This window comes from Prenolepis imparis, unplaced genomic scaffold, assembly GCF_030444845.1.
Source record: "Prenolepis imparis isolate NDT839.2.m4 unplaced genomic scaffold, iyPreImpa1.0 SCAF_3, whole genome shotgun sequence".
Classification (NCBI taxonomy): Eukaryota; Metazoa; Arthropoda; class Insecta; order Hymenoptera; family Formicidae; genus Prenolepis; species Prenolepis imparis.
In genome coordinates, this window is record NW_028141161.1 from 18,848,483 (window position 1) to 18,861,289 (window position 12,807).

Below are 12,807 nucleotides of genomic sequence, written 5' to 3' on the forward strand. Positions count from 1 at the left end.
CTAAAGAGAAAAAATTCATTTGTCCTTAATTTTTGTTTGTATTATATAAATATAAATCACTTAATATCATATTCATAAATATGTTAATAAAAATTTAAATTTATCAAAGTAACAAATTTTATATATGATTTGACGAAGAACGGGCGCGCGTTGTCAAAATCACTTATGAATATTCTTCTCACTCTTTGCCTCTCAATATTTGAGCTGTGTGATCAGTTACGTAACTAAGGAAGTTTAGAAGTTTTTTCGAATGTGATGGGTCCAGATCAGAGGGCGTATTGCAGTGAATATCTAGTGAAAGTAAAATGTCGTCTGGGCATCCGTATAAAAACGGACGAATCGATGATATGAAGCACATTCAGAGTCTCACCTTCTCATAGCACGTTCACCATGAGGGCGTTCCTAGTGAGTAGTGAAATTTTTTTCGTCAAATTTTTAAACATCCGTATATCAGCACGAATTTATCAAAATAAGATATAAAATTGTAGTGTTTGTTTATAACAAATATCAGTATAATATCAAGTAAAAAGATGCAGTTTATCTTGTTCAATTATTTTTCATTATTAAATACATTTTAATACGATTAATATTATACATTTTTGTTTAATTATATGTATATTACATCTTGTTTATTTTTTAATTTTTTTAATTAATCTTTTACTAGTAACAATTTATCTCAAATACATAAATGTATGTATATATGTACGTAATATATGTAACGTAATATATGTAATAGATAAATATATGCCTCCGTAAAATTAATTTTCTGTTTTGATAATATCTTTCTGGATAGTAATTGCAAACCGTTAATTTTCACACAGATTTCTTTGCTGATTATCTCTATCATCGCTTGTGATGCGTATGTATCGGAGAGGAAACATGTTCTGCAAGGAGGTTTCGTACCGAGCAGTGGTCACAATGAAATTGTATTGCATGATCACGGATATGGGAACGGACATGGACATGGACATGGACATGGACCTGGATATGGGCCTGGATATGGACCCGGATATGGGCCTGGATATGGACCCGAATATGGATCTGGATACGGACCCGGATATGGGCCCGGATATGGGTCCGGATATAGGCCTGGATATGGACCCGGATATGGGCACGGGAATGGAATTGGTGTAGGAATCGGTCCTGGAGTCGGATTTGTCGGGGGAAGCAATGGACTATACGCACCAAGTTATAGTATTGGTGGAGGACATGGACATGGACCCGTACATCATGTTCACCGAACTATCGTGGATCGCGTGGTCCCAGTGCCAGTTCCCGTGCCTCAACCTTATCCCGTCACTCGCAAGATCCCCGTACCGGTACCACATCCCGTACCTGTCGAAGTGAGGCGTCCTGTTCCAGTCGCGGTACCTCATCCGGTCCCAGTCTTCGTCACTAGAGCTTACCCCGTTAATGTGCCTCGTCCCGTACCAGTGCCGGTCCCTCAACCCGTGCACGTGTCGCAACCAGTGCCGCAGCCAATCCCAGTTCCGCATCCGGTTCCGGTATCGTTTTCTCAACCCTTACAGATCGGTTCCGATTCGTATCCTGTCTCGCCTGCTCAAACCGTCCAACCAATTGGTTCCATCCAGATTGAACAAGTAAATGGAGGAGCCGGACCTATACTAGGTGGCGAAGCCAACTCCGGATTTTCCATAACCAGCGATATCGCGAACGGTAATGATCCGTCCGTTGGTTTTGTGGGTCTACCGGGTTCAGAACTTAATTTGAGCGATCAATCCGGCGAGGGATACTCATATCCGGTACCGGCAAAAAAATTCTTTTAAGCTAGGCATTCAAAGAAATTTATTGCGGGTGATACATCATACATTTACCGTTTTCGAAATCTCAGAACATACAGTATACATGGCCCGAGTCACACCCATCCTGCATTTCACTTGATATTTATTAGGCTTGTACACAACGCGAAATTATGATTCCAATTAAAAATTCCGTTTAAAACCGCAAAACGAAAGAGATTGGGCTATATCATATATCAGTATTTACTTTCGCGTTTTTCGACGATGACAAGGAAAAGAGAAAGTAGTGCATTTTAAGAACGTGAAAGTAACATAATGTTAAGTGAGGTGCCGAAAAGATAAATAATTATGTAAAGCGTGCGATAAAGATGAGAATCTATATTTGATACTTTCTATGGTAATTTATGGTAATTCGGCATAAGCTAAAAAAGTTGCCAATAATTCTCTTAAGATGATAGTTTATAAGATTACAGCTGACTCGTATTCCAAACGGAATGTTATGATTAATTATTTGTAATTTTTCGTCTTTTATATATTCACGAAAATATGCCAAAAAATATCTCCGTGTTGCATATTATAAAAATAATTATAATTAAATATTAAATATAATTATAATTACATATAATTATAAATAAATTCAAATATAATTATAAGTACACATAACATTGTATATTGTTTTATATATATTTGGAAATAAATAAATTTGACTTATCTGATTTGTTAATTTATAACTATCATTGATCGTTCCTTTCCTAATATGATATTCTTATACTTGAATTTTCTCTAAAGTAAAGCAATAACTACACGCCACATGATCCTGCGGGTTTGAGATACGCGAGTAGATTTACTCCGATTCGAAAGTGATTAAAGTTGCTACCTCCTTACCCGCATCGCATCCCAAATTGCCGAAACTTTGACCTTGTGCTTTAGCAGACTCGACAACCACATAACCGTTTCGTACCGCCTCCGGCTGTGATCTCAGGTCTCTACTCGAGTATGCTCGATTCGCCCTTTCTAGCTTGCATTACGCGTCTGGATCATTTTTATAAAAAAATATCGCGAAAAGATGAAATAACTGATAGAAAATATTAATGATTATTACTGTGATATTAATAAAATTAAGCACACAAATTCTTTTGCTCTTATGTTTTAGTTTTTTGTTCATTTTGCCTTTTTTTTCTGACAAGCCAAATTTATGCAAATTAAAACTTTTAATTTGAGTTACCATAAAAATTTATATAGGAAAAAATACATATAGGAAATTGTATATTAACATTATGTCCTATTGACAACGTTTGGCAAATTGCGTCTTGCATAAAAAACCTAAATAGTTATGTGCTTTTTCAGTTGCCTACCGTCATCTTCGTAATGGTATCTGTAGTCATAGAAGATGTACGTGCTCACGGTAGAATCCTACCCTCCAAATCCATGGTAAGATTAGACTTTATGTATATAGGACGTCTCAAAATCACCATATATAATTTTACACATACATACATGTATTTATACAGAAATATATATATAAATAATTTTTTTAATTCTAAGTTTTTATTAAAAATTAAGATTTTAGCAAATTAAAACTTAACCAGAGTACAAATAGCTAACAAAAAATTTTACTCTTAATTTTGAAAGAACTCTATTTTAATAGAATTTAAACATAAAATTTGTAACTGAGATATTTAATAATAAAATTGAATTATTGAGAAACACAAATTATATAATTTATTATTTTGTATTTAAAGGATATTCTTTAAATAAAGTAAAAGAAGATAATATAAATTAAAATATGTAACTTTGAGACATTTTGTATACTTGAGTATATACAGATATTGAGCACACACGTCGGTATACGGAGGTTCCTCTAGAAAGGTCCACACGCTCTGCAAATACACCCACATGTACTTTAGGTATACGTATGCGCATTCTCTCCTTTCCTTGCAGGAAGACCAGTAGTCACGCACTATTTTACGACTTTCGCCGGGCCTCTGAATTAACCCGAGCTTTTCCAGGTACAAGAACGGTCGTTTATGCACCCCGTCCAGAAATGAAGTGCATTCCTTCTACCTCTACGGCCAGGGTTACGGTGTCGTTAAACCGCCGTGGCTGATATCATTCCGAAGTCTATCTCTTACTATTTTTTCAAAAAAGTAGCTCGGTACGAATCATATAAAGATAAAGATTGCAAAGAAAAAAGTATGGAGCGTATTATTAAAGTTAATAGAGTTTATTTAATATGTTACTCGTGATGCTTTAACTCTTTTTATACTTAAAAATTTCAGATCCTATATAAAAATCCTATATAATTTTTCAATAATAATGAAACAGAGATATTTTGGTTGATTTCGTAAGTTCGAAAAGTTTTCCTCGTCTTTGATGTTAGTGTGGAAGTTATTTTGCACAAATAGTTCACGAAAAATTCGTACACAGGGATCGTTGAATATTGAATGATTTAATTAACGTAGAGCTTGTTGATTACCACAGATTTATAATTAACGTTTGCTCGCATATATGATAATTTAAGTAATAATTAATAGATGTAGGTAAATATATCGCTAATAGTACAGGGACGCTCTTCCATGCAATGATATACATACATATATAAAATATATATATACATATATATATGTATATAACATTTGTGAAACATTATTTAATCACCAAAACAAAACCTCCTTCGCGAATTCGAAACGCGCGGAGCGCAGCAGGAGCGTAGCTAATTGTGAGCATTTATCTAATGTGAAGGATTTACAGACGATGTAAATTTATTCGCGAGACCCTCGCTTAATTACGCAGATTCCGAGGCATCTCTCGCAGCACCCCCTCTCGCGTTACGTAAGGCGCACTGGGGAAAAAAACAGAAATTAGTCTCGTGTTGCCAAGATATTTGCAGCAAGTAACGTTTCCATAGAACGATCCGCTATCATTATCATTTACTGCTCGCCCTTTACGATCCATCATTAAACGTATCCTAGAGCGCGGAATTCTTTTCATGAGCTGTGCTTTATAGCACGCTCTTAGATATACCTATACGAAATAAGGCTTCGCTGTTTACGAGCGTCCGCAGTCACGAACAATAAATGTCACGAAATTATTCGAGGAAAGGCAACGAAAAACGTTGGTTCCCCGGATTCGCGGACGTGGTACCGCGCTCCTTTTTGGCTGAAATATCGGCGGGACGATAAATCGCGCCTCGGGCCGAGATTCGGGACTCGAGTCGCGTAATGTAGCAGAACGAAGTCGAAAAATTGTTGCCACAATACCGCCGGCGATGCAATCTGGACCGGCAAGTCGCGCACCGTAAAGTGTTAATGACACGAGATGAAAATGACTCGTCTAGCGGCAATAAATCATCTTGACACACGAGACGAACGTCGTCTATTTAATTGCAATAACGTAACACTATCTACTCGGGTCACGTAGTCGAACGGCACGTATTCCATGTGTCAGAATCTTTTTCCTTGGATTTTATATCGGCAGTTAACGTGGTTGATATATGCGCATAACGCTTATAAAGCCATGCTTGTAAGCACTGCTGCTGTTTTTTTTTTTTTTTTTTTTTTTTATAAACGGCTATCTCTGCCTTAAGCTCGGTCGGCTCGTTCGGGTTTTATGCTTGGGACGCGAACTCGCTATTTACGATCGCCATTTCATAACATCGAACGCGGCGTTCCCTTCCTTGGTCCCTCAGTCAGACGAATCGGCAGTTAATGTCGATATTTTTGAACTAGCCGACCCTGGCAACCCGCCGAGGCTACCTTTTTATCGCGACATCGACCTCAGATGCAGCTGATCACCATCTTTTCGGTTGCAATGACGGCGCGAAGCCGCAGTTCTGGTTGCAGTGTCGCAGGCTATTCTCAGTTAGCCATCGACAAGCTCATCGAGCGTGGCGAACAGAGTGTATAAGTTTTATTGGTTGTTTTGAAACGGTAAAATATACCGTAAACACGCCGTCGCTAGACTCGTAAACAATGAAACGACATCCGTATGAAAGTTATAGGATTAAGCGCCTCAATCGGAGTATCGATTAGAATTTATATCGTTATATGAATATAAAATATTATGCCGGCGAAAGAAAACGTGGAAATGATATACTACTCTTCGTTCTGCATAAACACAAGTCGAAGAATGAATTAGCATGCAAGGGCACGCTACTCGAATTATTTTTTCTGAGATTTTAGCAACAGACTCTAACACGAATATTCTGTCTTCTTTTTATTATTGCTTCTATTAGTTATTGCCATCTATTTAATGCGCGATTAATATACTCGTCAAAAAAATTATTGCAAGTGTGTGTGTGTGTGTGTGTGTGTTGGGGCAGGGATATTGTGTTCGTATTTAAAATTGTATATTTCTGCCTCGTCTTCGGATGACCTCTTGCAGGCGCTCACGCATATTAATACAGGCTCTAATTGTGGCTTGCAGAATTTCGAACCATATTCGATGTAGGGCTGCTTCCAATTGCTGGAAATTGGTTGGTAGTCTTTCAAAATCATGCAGCCATCTTCCCATAAAAGGTCATCCGAAGACGAGGCAGAAATACACAATTTTAAATACGAACATATATCCCTGCCCCAACACACACACACACACACACACGATGGGCAAAATCCGACCAGCAACTTCCCCGTAGTGCCCATCGGATAATGCTAATGTTGGCGGTAATTGAATATATAGGCAAAAATGCATAGGTAACTTTGATACGCCGTAACTTCGCGAAAAAAAATCGTACGGTATTCAATTTTTTTTTAATTTGTAGAGAAAAGTCCATATTTCATGATAGTTATGATGATATTTGCGGAAAAAATTTAGTACACTCCGTAGAGTTCGTCAGACTATGCAATTTTTTGAAAAAAAAACACGCCCCTTCTTTTAAAGGGATGGAGAAAGGGGGAGAGAATAAAATCAAAATCGAACGAAAGTTCCTTAAAGTCGAGACTTTACCCTTAAAAACAAAAAAAAAATTTTTGAAATACGACAATTTTTCGCGGAGATATGCTTATTTGGATTTATGCTAAATTTTGATATTAATTACGTGTTGCGATAATTTTTTTGACGAGTGTATATTATTTATCAACAAATTTTTGCCAGCATTGTGTCTTGTCGACATCCTGATTAAAGATAAGCCGAGTACCTAAGCAGAATCCGGCAGGACCCTACGTTTATCCTGCTCTGTATGCGGTAACCGTTTTCTCACAAGTCATGCTTTATCATATTTAGCAGACAATCGTCGGAATACTAATTTTCTCCATCCACCTTATTCGTAAAATTAATGATCTGTTAATGATTAACGCAATAATTTGATTTATACATTATTTACGTAGATATACGAGCTTTTATTCGTACATTATAAAAAAAAAAAAAACAATGTTCAGTCGCAAATGTATATGTAAAATAACGTTACTGCAATTTGACGCGTCGTATATAATTTTAGGCTTCTCCACAAATATTTTCGCAAATATGCGTGCGAGTATGCTATTTGGATCGTGATTAATATGTTTGTTGGGTTACGATAATGTATCCGCAAAATTTCGCTGATGTAGAATATTTTAATGGACTCCATCATGTCATTTGACTTCAATAACGAACTCAAAGGGAGATCTTCATAATATAGTTTATAGTCCCGTAAAATCAGAGATATTCGAATATCGCTAAAATTTGTTACATATGATTATAAATATTTGGAACGTATGAAGCAATTAGAGCACTATAAAAGCTTTATTTCGCCGCTCCATAATAATTCGCGGTATTGCGGAAACGAGTTAATATATTGACAGGTGACTCGTCTTCCGATCTCATCCCTCTGCTCCGAAAGCAAATTACTCGACCAAAGCGAGGAAATAGCGAGGGTTGCATTGAAAGGGTCCTTCCTGTCCACGACACGCGATGTCATATCACGTTATTGAGAGCTACTTGTCACTCCCTGCTTTGCCGTCATAGCAGGATGGGTACGTCCATGCCGATCATTCAATTAATTCGGACCTCACGCATATATCGGTGATCATCGTTCGCACAAGCTCCGCACGACTAGCATTGTCATTTAATAGAGATTTTACGTGGTAGTGCGCGCTATCGGTTTTCGCGTTCGCATTTTTAAAGAAGCGAATGCGACAGGTATTTTATTATGTGCGAGTAATTAAAAACATACTGCAAATTTATTCAAATCAATATAAAATTATATAGATAATATCTATGTTGTGTATTTTATCGTTCAATAATAATCTTATATATAGTGTACGAATATTATATTGTAATATTATATTGCAAAAAAAGGAAAAATAAAAAGAGCGCATTTCACGTTATGTCGAGGAACATTTTAAAATTATTCTCGACAAAACATTTATAACCATAACTTTTTCGATATACGAATAAAATAAAGAGTTAATCGTAAAATACATTTAAAGAGTTAATCATAAAAATATTAAAAATTTATTTTACTTTACGTTCAATTAGTTTAAAAAAAATGTATATTACTATAAATAAAATTCCACTATATAAAAGAATAATTATATATACGAGATCAAATATATGCAGCGTTGAATTAGAGACAAAATATGAAGATTTCTAGTTATTTTTCCATATCTAAAGAATTATATGTAATTGATTTTTATTCTACATATACATATAATGAACAAATTAGTATCTTGTATACTATCCAATATCTAAGATCGCCTTACATCATTGATTTTAAGGGAAGCTCTGCCCTACGAGGGTACTCGATTCTTGCCTGAAAGAAGGGAAAGAAATGGCCATCCATGTGACCCTCGAACTATCATCACTCCTATCGCATTTATCCGATGCAGTCTAGTTTGGTTCGAGCGTAATATAATAGCATATAGAGCTGGCGTGCTGGCTATTTGAGTGGCAGCAAGTTGCAAATTATTCGCCTCATGGGTCACAGGCCTTGTACTATTACCGTTAGGCGTACATTTATAAATGCCACAATTCTGACAAAGGCACTGATTACGATTCTCTCAGATAATCATCGATACTAACTCTCCTTCAACGACCGTGGTGCCTTCTGTACGATCACGCAACGCGAACGTTATAACCAATATTCGTCCACTTCTTTCCTTCATTGTAAATTCACGTGAAACGTTGCCGTTTTAATACGGAAACCGATTGCGATAAGAATTTTGCTACAATTTATGTTAAATCATAATGATCCCTAATCCCTAATATGATTCTTACTTGACGAAAATCGAAATTGAAATCTACATAATGTAATTCAATATTTTTATCAAATTCTTGCGTGAGAAAAATTTAATAATTTAATCATTAACATATTTTAAAATGTTGAAAGTTTTAATACTGTGCACAAGTAAAAAAACTTTCTATAAAAACCTTTTAAAATGTCAAAAATATTTAAAAGCAAAACGTGTTTCCCTATTATTCCTAAGAAAATATTTTTCTCAAATATATTCCCAATAAAGATTGTAATATTATTATTAAACTGTAATTAAAAAATCTCCCTGATATTCCTAAATATATAATATATATACAATTATATATTATTCTCAAATATATTCCTAATAAAGATTATAATATTATTATTAAACTGTAATTTAAAAAATCTCTCTGTTAATCCTACACTAAGAAAATTTTCTCTTAGAATTTACCCTGAAAATCATCGTAATTGTGGGATAATACAGTATGGAAAGAATTTTATGAGAATTTCTCTGATTAATATTTATCACAATAAAATTAATAATATCTATCTCAATAAAATATAAAATGTTTAATTAATTTTATTATGCAGTTTAATCAAATTAATCAAACATGTTTTATATTTTATTGTGATATTATTATTTTTATTGTGATAATATTAATATTTTTATTGTGATAGATATTATTATTTTTATTGTGATAAATATTAATTAGAGAAATTCTCATAAAACTCTTTCCATATATCATATTGTCCCACGATTACCATGATTTTCAGGGTTAGGTTAGGTTAGGTTAAATTCAAAGAGAAAATTCTCTCTGTGTAAATATATTAATATATACAATTATATATTATTCTCAAATTGTATATTCCCAATAAAGATTGTAATATTATTAAACTGTAATTAAAAAATCTCCAAAAGAGTGAGATAAAAACTTTAATATGTATATTTCATATGCTTCTCTCTCTCTCTCTCTCTCTCTCTCTCTCTCTCTCTCTCTCTCTCTCTCTCTCTCTCTCTCTCTCTCTCTCTCTCTCTCTCTCTCTCTCTCTCTCTCTCTCTCTTTCTTTTTACAATTAGGATTTAAGGAAAACCTGAAAATTCTCTCCAAGCCACATGTCAAATTACGTCGGAGAAGATTTGTGATGAACGGAGCTTCTCACAGGACAGTCGCGTCAAGACCGACGGTTGCTGCATCCTGACGTAACGGCGCATCACCGATGCTCTCGTCGGCACGTCGCACGAACGACTGGAATGGTGGGGGATCGAGAAGTCTGGCGGCGGGGAGGGGGGAGAGACTCGCCGCGGTGGGGACAGCTCGCGAAGAGCGCAGTCGAGAGGGGCTCCCTCTGGCGTGCGTCTCGTGTCAGTCGAGCGGGGTGTCGCGTCGCGTTAGTGTCGTGCGGTAGTGCTGCGTTTCGCGTGTCTCGTCGAGCATCGACGATGACGTCTTCCTCCTTCTGACTATGAGCGACGCACGCTCGTTACGAAGATCGTCTCCGGCCACGTTCTCCCCGTCGTCGTCATCGCCGTCGTCCTTTTATTCGACTTTCACGCCGGCCGATCGGAGAAGCCGCGCGCCAGGGCTGCCAACGAATCTTATTCGTCGTTCGTTGTCGCCTTGTTTCGACCCCACGAAATCGTCGCCGCGCCGGCCGGGTCTGCGTCTCCTTTTCGAATTCGTGTGCCGGTTCCGTTCGCAAGTGTCTGTATATAAAAGGGGGAAACTTCAACGCGTGGAATAGCCGACTGTGACCGTCGTCGCGAGTGACTGCACGCAGATTCTCTGGAGAACGTCGGGTACGTTTTTTATTTCCAACGAGCAACGGTCGGTGCGTCGCGTCGGTCCTTTCGGCGACTCGCGAAAAGTGTCCATCTACGATTTCGAGGCAAGGTCACCGGTGAATAAATCGCGCTGGATTCTCTTCCTCGTCGCGTATACCGTGTCGTTTTATTGTTCAGTGCGTACGTTTATCGAGGACGAGTAACTCGAAGATATGTACCGCGTGAACATAGCTGCTGAGTGAGACAGTGTGAACATAGCTGCTGAGTGAGACAGTGTGAATTTTTTAACCTCGCTACATAGAAAGCGAGCAACCGTTCGCGGGTCGTTTCGTCGTCGTTACAAAGTTTCGTGCTTTCAACGGAAGCAGACCCTTCGCTCGTCCGTCGTCACGAAGATCCCACGTGATCTATAATCGTCTTCCGTTGAAAAACTGCGGACTTTTGCGAGTCTTCTTCAACGGACGACAACGCTGGATCGCCTAGATTTATCCCTGTCCAGACCTCTCGAGCTTCTTGGAATGGTGGACGAGACTGCCGGTTTCAGTTTACCACCTAGTGCGCGATAGGACTCGCGGTGTGAAAAAATAGCGTCGTATTCGCGATTTCGGTCACACGATTAATCATTCGTCGCGGTGAAGTGAAATTATTTTAACCAAGTGCCGAAATTCCCCATTTACACATTCGAAAATTACAAGTTTATCGTTACCCGCAGTAAAAATAGTATTATCGAGTGGACGAAGAAAATAAAAATAAAATTAAAAAAGTCGATTAAATCCGTCGAAATTTTCTCGCAATCTTTCTCGCTCTTTGTGTCTCTCTCTCGCGTGCGAGAAAGAAGAAAACGAAATTCGATCGTCGATGTTTTGAGCTCGGTGCTGCTTCGCCTTGGCGTTTTTTTTTCCGAGACTCGGTAATACGAGCAGCGCGGACGAGAGTTGTGTATAAAAACTCGGCGATAAGGAAAGAGAGTGACAGAGAAAGCAGTAGTACTTGGATATTATATATCACTCGTACGTCTCGAATAATGCTTGGAAGAGCGGTAGATGTCAAGCAGCGAACGTGACCGTCGCAAACCATCGCTTCTCCTCCTCTTCTTCCTCTCCCCAGCTGTTCTAAAGTCGTCGGTCGCCGAGACGACCCTCGTTAGTACCGCGGCCGATTGTGGAGGAGAGAGAATGTCACGTTGAAACGTGAGAACCGATACGATTTATATACGCTGATTCGACGATCCTCGATGGACGTTACGTCGTCTGGAAGGCGACCTCGCGAGATGATGGTAGTCGCCAAGTACAGCGGATAAAGGAGACGCGTACGCAAGATCGTCGTGCGAGGAAAGTCGCGTGGAGGGAGAGAGGGCCGACTGGTGGAAAAGGACAGGAGGCGAGCCAGGAACCCACAGATTTAAAGGAGCGACCGAGCCCACACAAGACAGAGATGACCATGGCAAGTAACATCGTGGTCGAGTGGCTGCGCTCGCTCCACCTCGGCCAATACTCGGAGTCGTTCATCGACAATGGTTACGACGACCTTGAGATCTGCAAGCAGATCGGCGATCCGGATCTCGACGCGATCGGCGTCTTCAATCAGAAGCACCGCGCCCGGTTGCTGCAGTCGGTGAAGACCCTCCGCGAGGAGGGGGCCGCGAGTGTATATTTTACGCTGGAGGAGACGATCGACGGTAACTGCGACAACATCAGCTCCAAGTCCTCGAGGACGTCGTCCGAGAGGCCACCCAGCGACAAGGATGCGCAACGTGCGTCGCCCACGGCGAGTTCCTCCAGCGGCGGTCAAGAGTTGACCAAGTTCGCGGACGAGTACGAGGAGGGCAAGGCCGAGCTGGTGAGAATTCCGAGGATGCAACTGAGGATGCTGCTGCAGGAGAAGCTGAGACACGACGGCATCAGGCTGGCTTGTCAACCGTACACCACACCGGTCAGTCTATTTGCTTGCAATTATTTCGAGAGAGTAACTTTCTTGTGACATGTACAAGTTACCGGAAATTACTAAATTACGGATATCGATGGATAGTTTTACAAATTAAAATTATAAGAAAATTGATGTGTGTATAGGCGATAAAATGATAATCTCGAGTAAAG

At 38.7% G+C, this 12,807-nt stretch overlaps 2 protein-coding genes across 5 annotated transcripts in view; both read left to right on the top strand.

The window, feature by feature from the left end:
• Nucleotides 1–390: 390 nt before the first annotated feature.
• LOC145934350 (uncharacterized) lies at nucleotides 391–1,787 on the top strand. The gene is made up of 2 exons (XM_083034708.1): nucleotides 391–405; nucleotides 822–1,787. Exons 1-2 carry the CDS (start codon nucleotides 391–393, stop codon nucleotides 1,785–1,787), a joined length of 981 nt encoding a protein of 326 aa, XP_082890834.1.
• Nucleotides 1,788–10,274: 8,487 nt separating this feature from the next.
• Nucleotides 10,275–12,807, top strand: part of LOC145934021 (uncharacterized) — a 307,073-nt gene continuing 304,540 nt past the window's right edge. For all 4 annotated transcript variants that reach the window (XM_083034177.1, XM_083034179.1, XM_083034180.1 and 1 more), the window contains exon 1: nucleotides 10,275–12,643. In XM_083034177.1, the coding sequence (XP_082890303.1) occupies nucleotides 12,146–12,643 (498 nt within the window). In that variant the 5' untranslated portion in view covers nucleotides 10,275–12,145. The remainder of the gene's footprint in view (nucleotides 12,644–12,807) is intronic.